The 17,200-nt window shown below is 48.9% G+C and overlaps 1 protein-coding gene across 1 annotated transcript in view; it reads left to right on the top strand.

The window, feature by feature from the left end:
* The first annotated feature begins 6,646 nt into the window (after positions 1–6,646).
* LOC102447780 (uncharacterized) overlaps positions 6,647–17,200 on the top strand; it is a 32,393-nt gene continuing 21,839 nt past the window's right edge. The window contains exons 1-5 of the mRNA XM_075906830.1: positions 6,647–6,840; positions 9,387–9,474; positions 9,563–9,619; positions 14,674–14,818; positions 15,794–15,900. Of these exons, the coding sequence (XP_075762945.1) occupies positions 6,742–6,840; positions 9,387–9,474; positions 9,563–9,619; positions 14,674–14,818; positions 15,794–15,900 (496 nt within the window). The 5' untranslated portion in view covers positions 6,647–6,741. The remainder of the gene's footprint in view (positions 6,841–9,386; positions 9,475–9,562; positions 9,620–14,673; positions 14,819–15,793; positions 15,901–17,200) is intronic.

A 17,200-nucleotide genomic window follows, 5' to 3' on the forward strand; every position in this document is an offset into this window, starting at 1 on the left:
CTCTGCAGTAAAAACGGTAAAATCTGGTGTCTTGGTTAGTTGCTTTCTTATTTACATGTATGTTCTCCTTTTGCAATGCTGGGCAGTGTCATCCTCGTTGAAACTTCCATTCTCAGATGGCTCTGATGCCATGTGGTTTCTTGCCTAGTTGTCAGTCCAGTTCCCATACTTCTCCGGAAAGGCACACGCATCCCACGGTGCAGCTTTGTGTTAGCCAGGTTGTGAAAGATTTAGAGTATTTGAGGTTAGGGCAGTTCGGAGAAGGAGAGACATTGCTCAATATAACAGAAAGTGAGACGGAAGAGTAACGTAACAGCTTACTGGAGAGGAGACTGGGTTTTCTGCCAGGCCGCTGGTAAAGAAAGGAATTCTATCTCTAGGGCAGGGGTGGGCAAAAGCCTCTCAGAGCATTGCCTGGGAGCCAGGGATGCATGAGCCCTTGTAACTGCTTCTATTTAAAGGTCTCGTGTCCTCCCCACACCTTGCCTAGCTGCCCTGGGAAGGCGCAGGCCCTTTTAATAGAAGCAGTTGAAAGGGCTCGCATGTCTCTGGCTCCCTAGCAATACGCTAGCGGCGCCGGAGCTGCGAGCCCTTTTAACTGCTTCTATTTACAGGGCTGGTTCCTTCCCCGCGCCTGTTGGGCAACATGTTGACTGGCAGCCGCGGGGAACACGAGGGCCCTTTAAATAGAAACAGTTAGAAGGGCTCGCAGCTCTTGGTTGCCTGGGAGCTGCCTGAGAGGCACGAGCCCTTTCGACTGCTTCTGTTCATAGGGCTTCACAGGTTAACAGGAGCTGTCATCTGTGTTATGTGAATTCTAAGCCTCCACCCCAGACAACTCTGGGAGGAGGCTAGCCCCCGAAACCCTCCCATCTGCTCTAGGTTCCTTCCATTGGCCATCATTCAGGGGGGAGGGACCCTAGGCCAAGCAAAGCTCCTAGTAGGGCAGCTCTTAACCCCGCCCCTTCCAGGTTGGTCCATGGCCACTTTCAAAATTTGTGAAGTGGCCCCCCTTCCAAAGTTATTGCCCACCCCTGCTCTAGTGCCTACCTGTCCAGCCATCTGGAGCATTACAAAATTCAGCTGCATGTGGTCACAGGCTTTCTGGGAGCAGAAGAGGAAGATATAAACGGTAAGTGGGTGACCAGCACAAGCCAGGAGCTACTCCAGCTGTGGAGACATTCCCAAGTCCAGTGCCGGTAAGAATTACTGATCATCTAGACCAGGGGTGTCCAATCTTTTTTCAAAGAGGGCCAGATTTGATGAAGTGAACATGCGTGAGGGCCGACCATTTTGCCTGACATTCTTTGAACCATTAAAATTAAATGCAAATTCACTATTTTATGCAAAGTTCATTGCAAACGGCATACTTTTCATTTCGTCACATGGATGACAAATCTAAACAGGTGTTAAATCACTCTGCCTTTCATATCTGAAGGCCAGATGGAAAAAAAATCCAGGAAGCTGAAATATGTCAGGAACATTGTAAAGTACATTACATATTATTGGTAATAAAGGTTGTCTGTCAATTTTTAAGTTCAAAAAATATGAACAGGAACATAACACCAAGTATACATGTTGTGTCCAAATATATTTATAACTGATTTAGACCAACTGACATTAACTGAGATTTTACAATGTATTCATCTCAATACATATGGATTCGTTGGGGGCCATAAAAGATAGATATTGCCAAATTACCTGGGGGGCCGTATTAAACCGGAACACGGGCCGCAATTGGCCCGCGGGCCGGACTTTGGACATGCCTGATCTAGACTGTCCTTTATTCTTGCCGTATTTCATCCAGCTCTGAGTTAAAAGCTGGTGTGTGTCTACCAGCTGGAGAATGGAGGCAGTGAATGCATGAGGAGTGCTGTAGAAGGGCTGTTATTATCAGGCCTTGTCTACACATAAAAGTTCTCTTCCTTTCCCTCTGCCAGGGTAGGTAAAGTGGTAAACAGCTACAACAGGATCTCGTATTCCCACATGGGAAATGGACTAAGCGTCTCTTACCTCGTATCATTATAACTGTACACACATTAGTGCTTATCCTGGTATAACTATTTCAGTAAACCCCCATGCGTACTCACATACGCCTTTTGCATTTTGGTCAGTAAGAGGCAACATTCTGGTGGTTAGATTCAGTGGCCTTGATTTTTCCTCCCATTTATACTAGTGTAAACTGGATTGGCCTGATTCTTTGCTACCTTGAACTTTGGGCAGCTGTATAAAGGGGAAGTTACATGGTAACACTTTAGAAATGGCCAAGCCTGAGTCTTGGTTAGGCAAAGGCCGCTATGCCCCACTCTGGCTATGTAAAAAGGCATGAATATAACTTGTTACATTTACAATTCAATTCAGGTGTGATTTACTCCCACTTTAAGGCTCCTGTGCCCTGCCCGAGCCATGCCAAGCCGCCATACGGAATGTCTGCTCTAACGTCTTCCACTCCAGCTGACTCACTCAAGGTAGGGAGCACATTGCAAAGGCTCATATGAATGCTTCTGAATCGTTTGCTCCATGGCGCACATATTTGGGGGTAAACCATAAACCTGTGTAGCCTAGAGCGCAGGGCTTGGCAGTGTCTAGATGAGGTTTTACAAATCCATTCACCATCTCGAATTAATTTGCAATCAGTTAGCGGGAAGGAAAAATCTGTAGTGTAGACACGCCTTAGTGTAATTGGGTTTCACACCGGCTTCGCCTAGATGTGCAGGGCAGGAGGGTACACACAGTGCAGGGCTGTGGAGGGTCAGGCCTGCAGTAAATGAGAGGTGAATCAGGCTCCTAGGATCTGTTTCTACTTGCCGCTGAGGTTGGAAATAAGTCACCCAGAGGCGTCAGCTGTCCCAGGAGAGAAGACTGTGGGACCTGGTTTAAATCCCCTTTTGTGCTGCAATAATTAATACCTAATGGAAGTAATAAAGAACTTGGCACTGCCATAGCTCCTGCCAGCCAGAGAGATCCAAGCACCTTTCAGGAGCATTGGTCCCAGTTACAGAAAGGGAAACTGAGGCACAGGTGATGGTCAGGATTTCCAGCTGCCTGTGTGGCAGTTTAGATGGATCAGAAGCGTTGGGGGAGTTGAATCCTTTAGGTGCAAAAGAGGGCATCAAAGGACCTTGGGAGGTGTGGGTCTGGCGAAGGCCATACGCACTGACCTTCCACTTTCAGAAGGGCCCAGACTCTCACTCACACAGGTGCTGCTGCTCCAGCTGTGCCTCAGGCTAACGGAGTAGGAGCAAATTAAGACAGGTATTCATTAGCTCAGAGAGTTACAGTCAAATGCAAAAGATGGTGAGGCCACATCTGGTGTATTGTGTCCAATTCTGGGGCCCTCGTTACAGAAAGAATGTGGACACATTAGAGAGAGCACGGCAGAGGGCAACAAAATGATGAGGGGGCTGGAGCACATGACTTATGAGGAGAGGCTGAGGGATTTAGGTTTATTTAGTCTACAGAAGAGAAGAGTGAGGGGGGATTTGATAGCAGCCTTCAACTACCTGAAGGATAGAGAATGGAGAGAGGCTGTTCTCAGTGATGGCAGAAAGAGGAGCAATGGTCTCAAGTTGCAGTGGGGGAGGTCTAGGTTGGATATTAGGAAAAACTATTTCATTAGGAGGATGGTGAAGCATTGGAATGGGTTACCTAGGGAGATGGGTTACCTAGAAGACACCAAATGAAATGAATGGGTAGCAGGTTTAAAACTAATAAGCGAAAGTTCTTCTTCACACAGCACATAGTCAACCTGAGGAACTCCTTGCCAGAGGAGGCTGTGAAGGCTAGAACTAGAACAGAGTTTAAAGGGAAGTTAGATAATTTAATGGAGGTTCGGTCCATAAAAGGCTAGTAGCCAGCGGATAGAAATGGTGTCCCTGGCCTCTGTTTGTCAGAGGCTGGAGAAGGATGGCACGAGACAAATCGCTTGATCATTGTCTTCGGTCCACCCCCTTTGGGGCTCCTGGTGCTGGCCACTGTCAGCAGACAGGCTACTGGGCTAGATGGACTTTTGGTCTGACCCACTACGGCCGTTCTTATGTTCTTATGGTAGAATCTCCATTCCTAGAGGTTTTTAAGTCCTGGCTTGACCTGGGTTGATTTAGTTGGGGTTGGTCCTGCTTTGGGTAGGGGGTTGGATTCAATAACCTCCTGAGGTCTCTTCCAACTGTAGGATTCTCTGTGCAATGCCACCATGCATGGAGATCCTTGCTGAGTGACGGTTGCGATGATGACATGCATTAAGGGACTAGGGGAGAGGGAATAGGTAACTATGGTCTTCTACATGAAGCACAGCCCACCAGCAAATGCCTTTCTCCCCAGAGCCATCCTGCCAGGGGCCCTTCTCTCTGTTTCCGTCTATGCTTCTCTGTGCCACATGGTTCACTACTCTGTCAGCAGGCCTGACAAACTCATCACACCTTCCACGTTGACATTTAGTATTTATCTATGAAGAATGTCATGGGAAGGATCAACTAAAAGCTGATCCCCATCAGCTGGTCCCCATCATGTCCTGCAGTGTGTGGTGGATGTCCTGCAAGAAGGTCAGTGCATGTACCAAACACATGTTTAGAATCTGTGTTCTGGACATGGTTGACAAGCAATTTTTGCCTCATTATGGGATATAGAACCCAATTACCACCCTCTTCCTAATGCAATTAATTACATGCAATTAATTAATTGCATTATGAAACCAACATGAAGGAGACTCTCTTTGCATATTAGCCCACCAGAAAAAAAAACAGGTTGATGCGAGGGAGGGCAAGGATGTGAAATCAGTATGGCTACGTCTAGACTGGCATGATTTTCTGCAAATGCTTTTAACAGAAAAGTTTTCTGTTAAAAGCATTTGCGGGAAAGAAGGTCTAGATTGGCACGGACGCTTTTCTGCAAAAGCACTTTTTGTGGAAAAGCGTCTGTACCGATCTAGACGCGCTTTTGCGCAAAAAAGCCCCGATCGCCATTTTCGCGATTGGGGCCCTTTTGCGCAAAAGGACTTTTGCCCAAACAGGAGCAGCATAGTATTTCTGCAAGAAGCACTGATTTCTTACATGAGATCGTCAGTGTTCTTGCAGAAATTCCAGCGGCCAGTGTAGACAACTGGCAAGTTTTTCCACAAAAACAACTGCTTTTGCGGAAAAACTTGCCAGTCTAGACACAGCCCAAGGGTATGTCTACACAGCAAAGTTATTTTGAAATAACTATTTTGAAATAAGATATTTCAAAATAATACTGTAGTGTAGACATACCCTATGGGAGTTTCAGGCCACGTGAGTACTGGAACCTCACCTAAGCTGCCTCAGAGAAGCTGGTGTCTACGTTGGCTCTTCGCAGCTATCACACGGGGCAATTTCCGAGAGTACCCACTGATCAGGGCTGGATAATCCTGGGGAACATTCTTCCGGGGGGCTTGGGAACTGGGGTGCAGCAAGTGTTCACTGGAAGGCAAAGGAAAGGACTGACAGTGTCCCAAGAAGTTTGTTTGGGGCAGCTAACAGACAGGGGTTATGACACCTCTATCACTCAGCTTAGCCCCAGCAAATCTTTCACTGAGGCAGAAGGTTACATGGTGACCTACAGCCTTTCATAGCAGGCTCTCCTTTACTAGTGCTATGCACGGGAAGAAGGCCACAGAGACGCTCCCATATCTGGTTGTCTCCAAACTCCACCCATTGTTGCCAACGGGATTCCTGGTGGGGGGTTTGATAAATCCAGAGACAACCATCTCTTACCTGACCACAGATGGAGCATTGGACAAGATGCAACGTCCAACTGGCCCCAAAGAAGGGCTAGAGGAGAAAACAGAGATGGGGAAAGGACAAACCAGGATGAATTGGGTCCGAATGCCCGGGTGGCAATGACTTCTTCTCTTGATCCCCACCATTGCTCCTTGGCACTACCAGTCAGTGTAGCTCAGCACAGCTCAGAACCAGTGCTTGCAAACTGGCTATTTAGATCAGCAAGAGACTCCCCATTTCAGTCTGGGGCAGTTGAATTGAAAACACCACTGCAGTACAGCTTTGATGAATTCCTGTGGGAAAACCAGCTTCTATTTGCTCTCTGCTTAACAGAAGCCGACTTTTCAAAGTACACAGTCACAAACTCCTGGGGAATGTGGGAAAGAAGACATTCCCCTCTGAGAGAAATGCTTTTACCAGAACAGTGACATGTTACGCCTGGGAAGAGCTAAGGGGGGCTGTGTAACACAGCAGAATATTGAGATGTTGTGGAAACAGAGACCCCCATGAAACACATCAGAGGATGTGAAAAGATGCCTTTTAAATACCAGAGGACTTGGAATGGATGCTACTGCAAGGTAACAAAGCTGCTGGTCAGGAAACTCTGACCTGAGTAGGAACCTGGGGTTGTGCAAATTTAATCAAAGAGGTTACATCAATCACCCTGAAATCTTTATAAAGGCCACAGATCCATGTATGGCAAAACAAGGGAGTTCTGGGTAGGCATATGTCAGTTGCTTAAACCCTTGACATTTTGAAAGCAGAACTTAGACTTCAAGTGCAAGTGCCTTGAGACATCTACTAGTTCCGGTACTAAAACCACAGTAAACACATGCCATTACAGTCAGGAAGTTGCCAATCTAGGGCCCTGTTTTCTCTGCTTGGGATGTGCAAAGGCAATGAATGCAGCGTGCTCTCTACACCAATTGGTCAGCATTGGTTTGTTGAAAATGGGACCCATCCAATTCCAGGCCAGAGAGCATGTCCAAACCTGGCCCTCCCCCCAATGGAAGAAATAACCCTTGTCATCAGTTTGCTTCCCCAAAGCCAACAACTCTTGGACAAGTACCGGATCCTTAGGCTGGCTGCTGAGGACGAGGTGCAGGTAACAAACTCAGGCTTATCCTAGATTAAAGCAGAGCTAATAGTGTTTTTAAGACAGTGGTGGTATAGAATAACCTTATGCTACTAATGGCTGAGATCCACTGGCTGCTGCGGGCAGGTCAGACTAGATCTGTGAATACTGCCTGACATTAAAACAGGCTGTGATGAAGTGGGGATTGTATTCATTCTGTTCACTTTATGTTGCAAGTGATTTCTACTGTCCGGTGGTAACCCTGACACCTTTTACCTGGGAAGCTGGACAAAGGCTGGATCGAGACAGAGATGTGCTGCTGAGAGCGTGAGTGAGTCTCACTGCCTTGGGGTGTAGAGATGGGGGGCAGGGTCATTGTCTCTGGACCCCCCCCTCTCCTCAAGATGGATTGTTCTGATTGCTTCTGGTTCCTGCGCTGACAAGTCTGTTCTTCGCTGTGTCCCTGTGAACCAATAAACCTTTTGTTCTACTGCTGGATGAAAGCCATGTCTGGGCCCAGTGACTCCCCACACCTTGGTGACACAGACCACCTGTGAACTGGAGCGTTCGCCTTCCGTGGCTCCATTTGACAAACAAGGACTTTTATCCCTATTATGTTTCTTTTCAGCTTAGAGAGTCCGTTTGACTATTCTAAGTTCCATGTTTGAGTGATAAAGCTTGTAAAGAGCTTAGCTCTACGCTGCCATGCACGGACACTGGGACAAATTGTAAGGTGGGGGTGCCAAGAGCGATTGACCCAAACTATAAACCCTGTGTAGAATGGAAACCACTTCAAGTCAGGGGCTGCAGCAGCCCCCCTTGCACCAGTACTGATGGTATGTCTTAATCCTGTTGAACTCAAGATAAGTTTAGCCACTGATTTCAATAGGATGAGGATCTGGGCCTTGGTCCATACTGGCTCGCTGTGTCTAGACTGCATCCCTTTTTCGGAAAAGGGATGCAAATTAGACATATCGCAATTGCTAATGAAGCGGGGATTTAAAACTCCCCCATTTCATTAGCATAAAAATGGCTGCCGCTTTTTTCCGGCTCGGAGCTTTGCTGGAAAAAAGCGCCAGTCTAGACGCGGATCTTTTGGAAAATAAAGCCTTTTCTGAAAGTTCCCTTATCCCTTATTTTTTTTCGGCAAAGCTCCGAGCCGGAAAAAAGCGGCAGCCATTTTTATGCTAATGAAGCGGGGGAGATTTAAATCCCCGCTTCTTTTGCAATTGCAATGTCTAATTTGCATCCTTTTTACGAAAAAGGGATGCAGTCTAGACATAGCCATGATGTATAGTTTTATGTCCTTAACACGTGTCATCCTAGGTGGCGTGATTTGATGTCCTTTTGTTATATTTTAACACCCCGAGCCAGATCCTCGGCAGATGTCAATCAGCATTGCTCCATTGACTTCAATGGAGCTCCACTGATACACCCTCTACTCCAGAGAGAGATCTTCGAGTCATCGTGGATAGTTCTCTGAAAACATCCACTCAGCGTGCAGTGGCAGTGAAAAAAGCAAATAGAATGTTAGGAGTCATTAGAAAAGGGATAGAGAATAAGATAGAAAATATCTTATTGCTTCTACATAAAACCATAATACGCCCACATCTTGAATACTGCATACAGAGGTGGTTGCCTCATCTCCAAAAAGATATATTGGCATTTGAAAAGGCTCAGAAAAGGGCAACAAAATTGATTAAGGGTTTGGAATGAGTCCCGTATGAAGAGAAATTAAAAAGACTTGGACTTTTCAGCTTAGAAAAGAGAAGACTAAGGGGGGTTATGATAGAGCACTATAAAATCATGATTGGTGTGGAAAAAGTGAATAAGGAAAAGTTATTTATTTATTACCACAATATAAGAACTAGGGGGTCACGAAATGAAATTAATAGGCAGCAGATTTAAAACAAACAAAAGGAAGTTTTTCTTCACTCAGCGCACAGTCAATCTGTGGAACTCCATGCCAGAGGATGCGTAAAGGCTAGAACTTTAACAGGGTTAAAAAAAAGCTAGATAGATTCATGGAGGTTAGGTCCATCAATGGCTATTAGCCAGAATGGGTAGGAATGGTATCCCTAGGCTCTGTTTTTCTGGATGTGGGTGACAAAGAGGGATCATGTGAGGATTACCTGTTGTGATCCCTCCCTCTGGTGTATCTGGTATTGGCCACTGTCATCAGACAGGATACTGGGCTAGAGGGACCTTTGGTCTGACCCAGTGTGTCCGTTCTTATGTTCTTATGAGGATTACCTTCGCTAAGGATAAATTCATTTATTTGAGCTCTGTAGAGGTTACCGTACGACCATGTGTTTTGTGTTCCCAGTAAGCATTGATTTCACTCTCTTTGGATTACTGAAACATGCAAACTTGCATCAGTTCCTGAGCCCACACTTTAACCAGGCAAATTCATGAGAAACTCACGTTGGGTAACCGGCTAATTTCAGCTGCTTAACCCTTGTGTGTTTTATACTGTGTCTGTGTTTCCACTCGTGTTAACGAAGTGTCTCACATTAATGAAGGGTCTCGTGCGCCAGTGGTGAAACCGTTGATAAAACCTGCTTCTCTTTCTACAGGCCTGGAACTGCATGTCACTTACTGCAGTAAAAAGCTTCTTCAACTCCGTGGGAGTTTGCATTTGGAGAGGGAGGCCAGCATTGGGATGTATGGAGTAACCTATTTTCTACAGCCTGCTGGACAGACGGACTGCTCCTCTTGAATAGAAGACCAGTGTGGGTTTCTCTTCTTCCAGATCCTGACAAGTGGAAGATGAAGTTCCTCTTAGCATTGGCTGTGCTGTTCTCCTGTAGTAAGTGCAGTAATTTTTCAAAATGTACTGATTATCGGGGGCCTGAGTCTGCTCGCATTTACCTGTAACTCCACTGAGGTCTGTGCACTTGTCCCAGTGTAAACCTAGCATGAGAGTAGAACCCAAGGGTCAGATTCTAGGGTGCCCTGTGCTGCTGATGCAGCTAGCTATGTGAGGACTAAATATGAGTCAACAGTGTGACACTGTTGCAAAAAAAGCAAACATGATCCTGGGATACATTAACAGGAGTGTTGTGAGCAAGACACCAGAAGTCATTCTTCTGCTCTACTCTGCGCTGGTTAGGACTCAGTCGGAGTATTGTGTCCAGTTCTGGGCACCACATTTCAGGAAAGATGTGGAGAAATTGGAGAGGGTCCAGAGAAGAGCAACAAAAAAGATTCAAGGTCTAGAGAACATGAACTCTGAGGGAAGACTGAAAGAATTGGGTTTGTTTAGTTTAAAAAAGAGAAGACTGAGAGGGGACATGAGAGCAGCTTTCAAGTACCTTAAAGGGTGTTACAAGGAGAAGGGAGAAAATTTGTTCTCCTTGCCCTCTCATGTTACGACAAGAAGCAATGGGCTTAAATTCCAGCAAGGGAGGCTTAGGTTGGACATTAGGAAAAGCTTCCTAAGTGTCAGGATGGTTAAACACTGGAATAAATTGCTCAGGGAGGTTGTGGAATCTCCATCTCTGGAGATTAACCAAGGAACCAGTTAACTGGTAAGTATCAGCCTTAATGGGTGAGGCTTACTGATTCCGGTTAACTGGTGGAAGCTGGAGCAGCCCCTGCCTGTGGTGGGCCCGGGCATTCTGCAGGCAGGGGTGCTCCAGGGTTTTTATGAGGAGGCCGTTCCAACCCAGCAGCGGGTGGTAGGGCCCCATACCAATTAAATGAGATTTTGATGGGAGGGCCCCTAACCAATTAAATGGCATTTTGCTTTCTTAACTTGAAGGTGTGAAAACAGCCCCTAGTTTGCACCCCAGAGACTGGCTCGAGACACAAAATAAACACAAATGTTTATTGACTAGAAAACAATCCCAGCGGTGGAGATGAAATAGTCAGGAAAAGCAACACCCACAAGCTGCACAGAAAAGGAACCCGAAGACACAGGTTTCAGGTGTTGCACTTCTGCGTTAGATTAGGTTCCTTTTCTAAGCTAAGTTACTTACTGTCTCTGAACCGCCACCAGCAGCTTCATCCATTATTAGATAGGAGGCGGACAACCTATGTCTCACGGGCCACATCCAGTCTGCCAGACCCTTCTGTTCAGCCCCTGAGCTCCAGACCCCTCCCCTTCTGTCCCCCCACCCCCACTGCAACCTCAACTCTTCCAGCACCTGGGGGGTGCGCTCAATGCACCGCCAGCCCCAGTGCTCCAGGTGGCATGGTCGGGGGGAGCTGGTCAGGGGATGGAGAGTAGGGGTGCCACAGGTCTGGAGTGGTGGCAGTGAGGAACAAGGGGGTTGGATAGGAGGCAGAGGGTCCTGGGGCAGTTAGGAGATGGGGAGCAGGGCTCATTGACTAGGAAGTGGGGGGATAGTCAGGGGACAGGGAGCAGTGGTGGGTTGGATGCGGTAGAAGGGCTGGGAGATGGGGATTGGAGGGTTGGATGGGGGCATGTCTGGCTGTTTTGGGAGGCACAGACACCCCTAGCCTTCTCTACCCAGCCCTCTAGATCATTTCTGAAACCTGGTGTGGCCCTCAGGCCAAAAGGTTTGCCCACCCTCATTTATCCAATGGCATAGAGAGACGACTTATAAAATTTTTGGACGATACCATGCTGGGGGAGGTATCTTTGGATAAGTGCTTTGGAGAATAGGGTTAAAATTCAAAATGATCTGGCCAAACTGGAGAAAAGGTCTGAAGTAAACAGGATGGAGAAATGCGAAGTGCTCCACTTAGGGAGGTAGATTCAGTTTTGTATTGAGGAAAGGAATCTAGGGGTTATATGAACCACAAGCTAAATACAAATCAACAGTGTAACACTGTTGCCCAAAAAGCAAATATCACTCTGGGATGTTGTATGGTGAGCAAACGTGAGAAATAATTCTTCCATTCACCTCGATGCTGATTAGGCCTCAACTCTAGTATTGTGTCCGATCTTGGGCGCCACATTTTGGGAAAGATGTGAACAAATTGAACAAAGTCCAGAGAAAAGCAATAAAGAGGATTAAAGGTCTTGAAAACAGGATCAATGAGGGAAGACTGAAAAAAATGAGCTTGTTTAGTCTGGAAAAGAGAAGACGGAGAGGGGACATGCTAACCGTTTTAAGTAAACCAAAGGAGGAGGGAGAAAAATTGTTCTTTGTAACCTCTGATGATAGGACAAGAAGCAATGGGCTTAATTTGCAGCAAGGGAGGTTTAGGTTGGACATTAAGAAAAACTTTACCAGTGTCCACAGCCAAACTGCTATTTCAAAATTAAATCGAAATAGCGGAGGGCTTATTTAGAAATTGGTAAACCTCATTCCACGAGGAATAGCACCAATTTTGAAATTGCTATTTCGAAATAAGCATTGTGTAGACACTTATTTCGAAATAGGGAGCCTCCAGCCCTTCCCAGGGTGCCCTGCTGGCCACTCTGGGCACAATCAAGAAAACTCCTCTCCTTCCCCCCATCCCCAGAGCCCTTAAAGGGGTAGATTCTGGCCACAGTGCCTGTGCCATCTCCAAGCCTGCCAGCCCAGAGCCAGCAGTCGCTGCACCTGACCCAGTGGCCCCAGCATGAGCCAGGCAGCCAGTGCCAGCCAGCCCTCCACCGCTCCCCAGGACCAGTCTGCCAGCTCCCAGGAGCCTACTAGGGATCGGAAAAGGCGGGTGCCTGCCTGGTCCAGTGCAGAGATCAGGGACCTAATTCAGGTTTGGGGGGATGCCTCCAATGTCCATGATCTCCACACTAAATGGAGGAACACAACCGTCTACAGGCAGATGGCTGCCAGCCTGGCCACCAAAGGTCACATGCAAACCCAGGAGCAGGTTCACGTTAAAATAAAGGAGCTGCGGCAGGCATATGCCAGGGCCACAGGGGGTAGCTCCCAACCAGGAGCAGACCCAGACCCCTGCCCCTATTTTGATGCCATGGTCCTCATCCTGGGGGGCAGGACAGTCTGTGCCCCCCAGGTGGTCATTGACCCCGGGGCAGAACTTGCTGCCTCCTGCTGCTCCAGCCTCTGCTGCCTCCCCAGCTACCGCTACTCCTCCCACTCCTGCTTCTTCCTCCCAACCCTCCCCACACCCCCAAGGGCCGAGGCCCCCGCACCCATGGTGTTGGGGGACCGTTGGGACGGTGAGACCCCCCAACCCTGAGCCCTGAGCTTCTCCTCCTCCTCCTTCCTCCCCTTGCCTCTTCCTGTCAGCTCCCTCCTCCCACATTTCCCCCTCCTCTCTCCCATCCTCTCTTCTCCCCTCTCCCACTTTCTTTCCCCAGTCTCACCTCAGTTTCACTCCCCCCCCCAGTTTTGTTCAATAAAGAGGCTTTGTTGTAATGAACACGTGTCTTTTATTGTACAGCAGGAAAGGGGGTTAGGGAGGGGTAAGTGGAAGGACGTGAGGGTGGAATGAGGCACGAGCCCCCAGTGGGGCACACCAGGGAGACAGTTACTGCCTGCAGAACGTGCTGCCAGGCTCACAGCAACACGTACAGGAGAAGCATCAGAGTGCCCAGAGGTGGCTCCGGCTCTATTCTGCAGAGTGCTGTGGTGTCCTGAGTGAGGGCAACCAGAGCATGCAGAGTAAAAAATGCTGTGCTGTCCCTCAGCGAGGTAGGCAAGCAATCAGGGAAACCTTAGAACTGGCTGTCCAGGGGGTCCCTTTAAGCACAAGTCTCAGATAGCCTCAGGCAGCAGCCACACAAGGTAACTCCTGACCTGATGCCCTGCCAGAACCGGTTCCGGCTGGACTTAAATGCAATTCAGCGTCCTATCAGTGTGGACGCGCTATTTTGAAATAGCAAAACGCTATTTTGAAATGCATTTTCTGTCTAGACCCGTTATTTCAAAATAAACTATTTCAAAATAACGCTGTCGTGTGGACCTACCCCTAGAGAGGTTGTGGGATCTCCATCATTGGGGAGTTTTAAGAGCAGGTTAGAGAAACACCTGTCAGGGATACTCTAGATCGGGGTGGGCAATCATTTTTGACGGAGGGCCACTTCAGAAATTTGTCAAGTGGCCCCAGGCCACCCCTGATTGGAAACTTTTTTTCTCGTGATCCAGTTGGAGAAAATCATTGATGCTGAGACCCAACAGAATTTGACAAAAGTGTGAGCTCTGAGGTGGGGCTGAGGAGGAGAGCTTTGGCTGTATGTGGGGGTTCTGGCTTTTTTTGCGGGGGTCAAGGCTGGGGCAGGAAGGGCTTCCCTTGAGTAGCTCTAGAGGTTTTTCGCCTTCCTCTGTAGCATGGGGTACAGATCACAGCTGGAGGATTCTCTGCATCTTGGGGTCTTCAAAGTATTTGAAGGCTTCAATATCTGAGATATAGGTGAGAGGATTATTCTAGGAGCGGGTGGGTGAGATTCTGTGGCCTGCACTGTGCAGGGGGTCAGACTAGATGATCATAATGGTCCCTTCTGACCTTAAAGTCTATGAGCTCCCAGTCAGCAGTGCGGGGGGGGGGGGGGGGGGGCGGAGAGGGGCTAAGGCAGCTTCCTGCCTCTGCTGGCACCTCAGACCATGTTGCACCTCAGAAGCAGCCAGCAGCAGGTCCCCAGCCAAGGGGAGTGTAGAGCTAGTGCTCAGGGCAGGGACAGCGCATGGATACCTGTGCACTCCCCCACGCACACACCCCTATGAGCTGGGCCTGCTGCTGGCCACTTCTGGGGTGCTGCACAGTCTGTGGTGCAGGACAGGCAGGGCGTTGCCTTAGAACCTGCACTGGTCACCTGATCCACCTGCACAAAGAGACCCAGAGCCTGACATTCTGCCACCGAGTGTTGGGTCACAATCCATCGTTTGAAAATCACCAGTCTAGCCAGTGCCCTTGCTGGGCCATGGAGGGGGACTTCAGGCGCAGAGACCCTGAACTAGGATGTAACACTCTGCTGTTATTTTGCAGGTGAATTTGTGGTGCATGGGAGTCTCTTGGAGTTTCGAAAGATGATCAAACAAGCAACTGGGAAAAGTGCGTTCCCAAATTACACCTTCTACGGGTGCCATTGCGGCGTGGGAGGCAAAGGAGAACCTAAGGATGCCACTGACTGGTACAGCAGATATTGATTATGGTATCTAAAAACACAGGCCACATTGGTGAATTATGGGTCTCCAGTCCTTGCTCTAGATACTAGAGCTTGCTGAATATCCCAGCTGCACCCCAGTCAGCCTTGCAGAGTGACACACAGGTGCAGGAAATAGAGAGCAGGAGAAAGGTTTAAGCCAGGGAGAAAAGATGGTATCAAATTCATCCTTAGCGTAACTCCACTGAGATACTTTACGGATGCTTTTAGCCTGGTATGTGCAGCAGGGCCAACAGCTACCGCAGACCTGGGCGCAAGGTGTGGGGGGCACTGGATTCATACCTTGGTAAGGGGCGGGACCGAGGGAAGAAGGGGCGGGGCAAGGGCGGAAGGGGCAGGGCCAAGGGAACTCAGCCCTTAGCGCCACCCAGAGCACATTCACCCAGGACCCCTCTGAAATGCCGCGCCCCTGTGCGATCACCCTCTTTGCTCCCCCTGTCGGCGGGCCTGGCTATGTGCTCAGGTGACTTCTGAAAGAAGACTGCGGTACGGATCCCTAACGGAGAGACGTGAACGTAACTCCATGAAGCGACACGGATCAATGGGCACACAGGGCACGACGTCTGCTCCCAAGACCAGGAGATGCACAAGAGAAGCCCGTCACCCCAAGGCCAGACAGGATATGTGGAAGCGTGGAAAGAAGGCCAGTAGAGGCAGCAAAGAAAGTAACAAGAAGAGCAAAGACCTATCACGGATATCAGAGAGAACTGGCCCATGGAAGGTTTAGGGAGAGGAGGCTAAAATCTATTGACATCAGTGAGACTGTCTGTATGAGTAAGTTTTGCGACCAGCTTTACTCCGTTGAGCTGTGATGTCGCAGGATCTGCTTGTTTTATGCAATTCAGAAACCCATTGAGGGCAGGCGCAGTTGGAGGGGGGGGCGTTGTTTTGTTTTTCTGCATACTCTGCTGTGTATCCAGTTCAGCCTGTTTCTCCTTACAGGTGTTGCCTGCGTCATGACTGCTGTTACTCACGGCTCATAGCTAGCAAATGTCATGTCATAACTGACACATACCATTATACCTACAGGAGAGGGGCCATAACATGCGGTGAGTAGCCAGAACAGGCCATGCCCTCCTCTCCCACCATGTGGTAGCACTGGCCACCAGAGCGGGCCTCCCCTCCCTGCCACATGGCCGCAGCAGGTCCTGGCCCCCCACCCCAGGAGCTCCCTCACCCCGCCGTCTCAGCCGGCCCTGCCTGCCAGAGCAGCCACCGGCCGAGCAAGTGCTGCTGTGCAGCTCTCCAGAAGAGGTAATGGGGGAAGAATTTTTGTGCATGGCCGTGTAGGCATGCACCTTAGTGGGAACGATGCTACTAAGGCAGCTACCTGCCTCTCCGGGCACTGCAGACTGCACTTCGCCCCAGAAGCGGCCGGCAACAGCCTCGGCTCTTAGGTGTGGCGGGGATAAGAGAGTGCACACCATGCCCTGCTGCTGCTCAGAGCACTAGCTCCACGCTCCCATTGGCTGGGAACCTGCTGCTGGGGCGCAGCATGTTCTGCGGTGCCAGGAGAAGGAAGAAGCTGCCTTAGCCCCCTCCTCCCTGCCCCCCGGCTGCACTGCTGACCAGGAGCCACTCAAAGTAAGCCCCTCCTGTCCCAGCCCTGACCCCCCCCCCCCCAAGCCGGAGCCCCCTCATGCACCCCAAAGCTCTCATTCTCAGCCACACGCTGGTCAAATTCTGTTGGGTCATGTCATCAACAATTTTCTTCAACTGGGGCCTAAGGAAAAAGGTTTAAAAACTGCTGCTCTAGAAAGATAGGCCCTTCCTTTGTCTCTGATCCCAAATCAGCTCACTGCTTTGCTGGGCCACTTCTGCAAAACATCTGTGGGGTCCGCAACTCAGCTACAGAGCCTTGAGTTCAGTAGCACTTGGCCAGCTTCCCCCCGCTGAGCCTCGGACACAGTCTGACTCCAAACAGCCCAAGGGAGAGAAGGAAAATAAAATGGAAGCGATAGGCCTCAACTACACTGGGATTTCAGACCAGCAGGGAGAAAGAAAGAGACACAAATTCATCCTGATAGTATTGGCAACCTCTTTTCTCTGCATTCTGCAAACACCTGCCTGTGCTGACGTGATTTCATCAAGGACAAATGCAAAGTCCTGTTAGCTTGGATGTCTGCACAGTTAGTCACAGTTATTCATGAGAGCATGCACTGCTGGCAGTCAGGGAGCAGAAACAACATCAGGTGGACGTCGTATACCTAGACTTTAGTAAGGCATTTGACATGGTCTTGGATTACTTTTTTCTCAATAAACTAGGGAAATACAACCTAAATGGAGCTATTGTAAGGTGGGTGCATAATTGGGAGAATAACTGTTCTCAGAGGCTACGTCTACACTGGC

This window comes from Pelodiscus sinensis, chromosome 23 (assembly GCF_049634645.1).
Source record: "Pelodiscus sinensis isolate JC-2024 chromosome 23, ASM4963464v1, whole genome shotgun sequence".
NCBI lineage: Eukaryota > Metazoa > Chordata > Testudines > Trionychidae > Pelodiscus > Pelodiscus sinensis.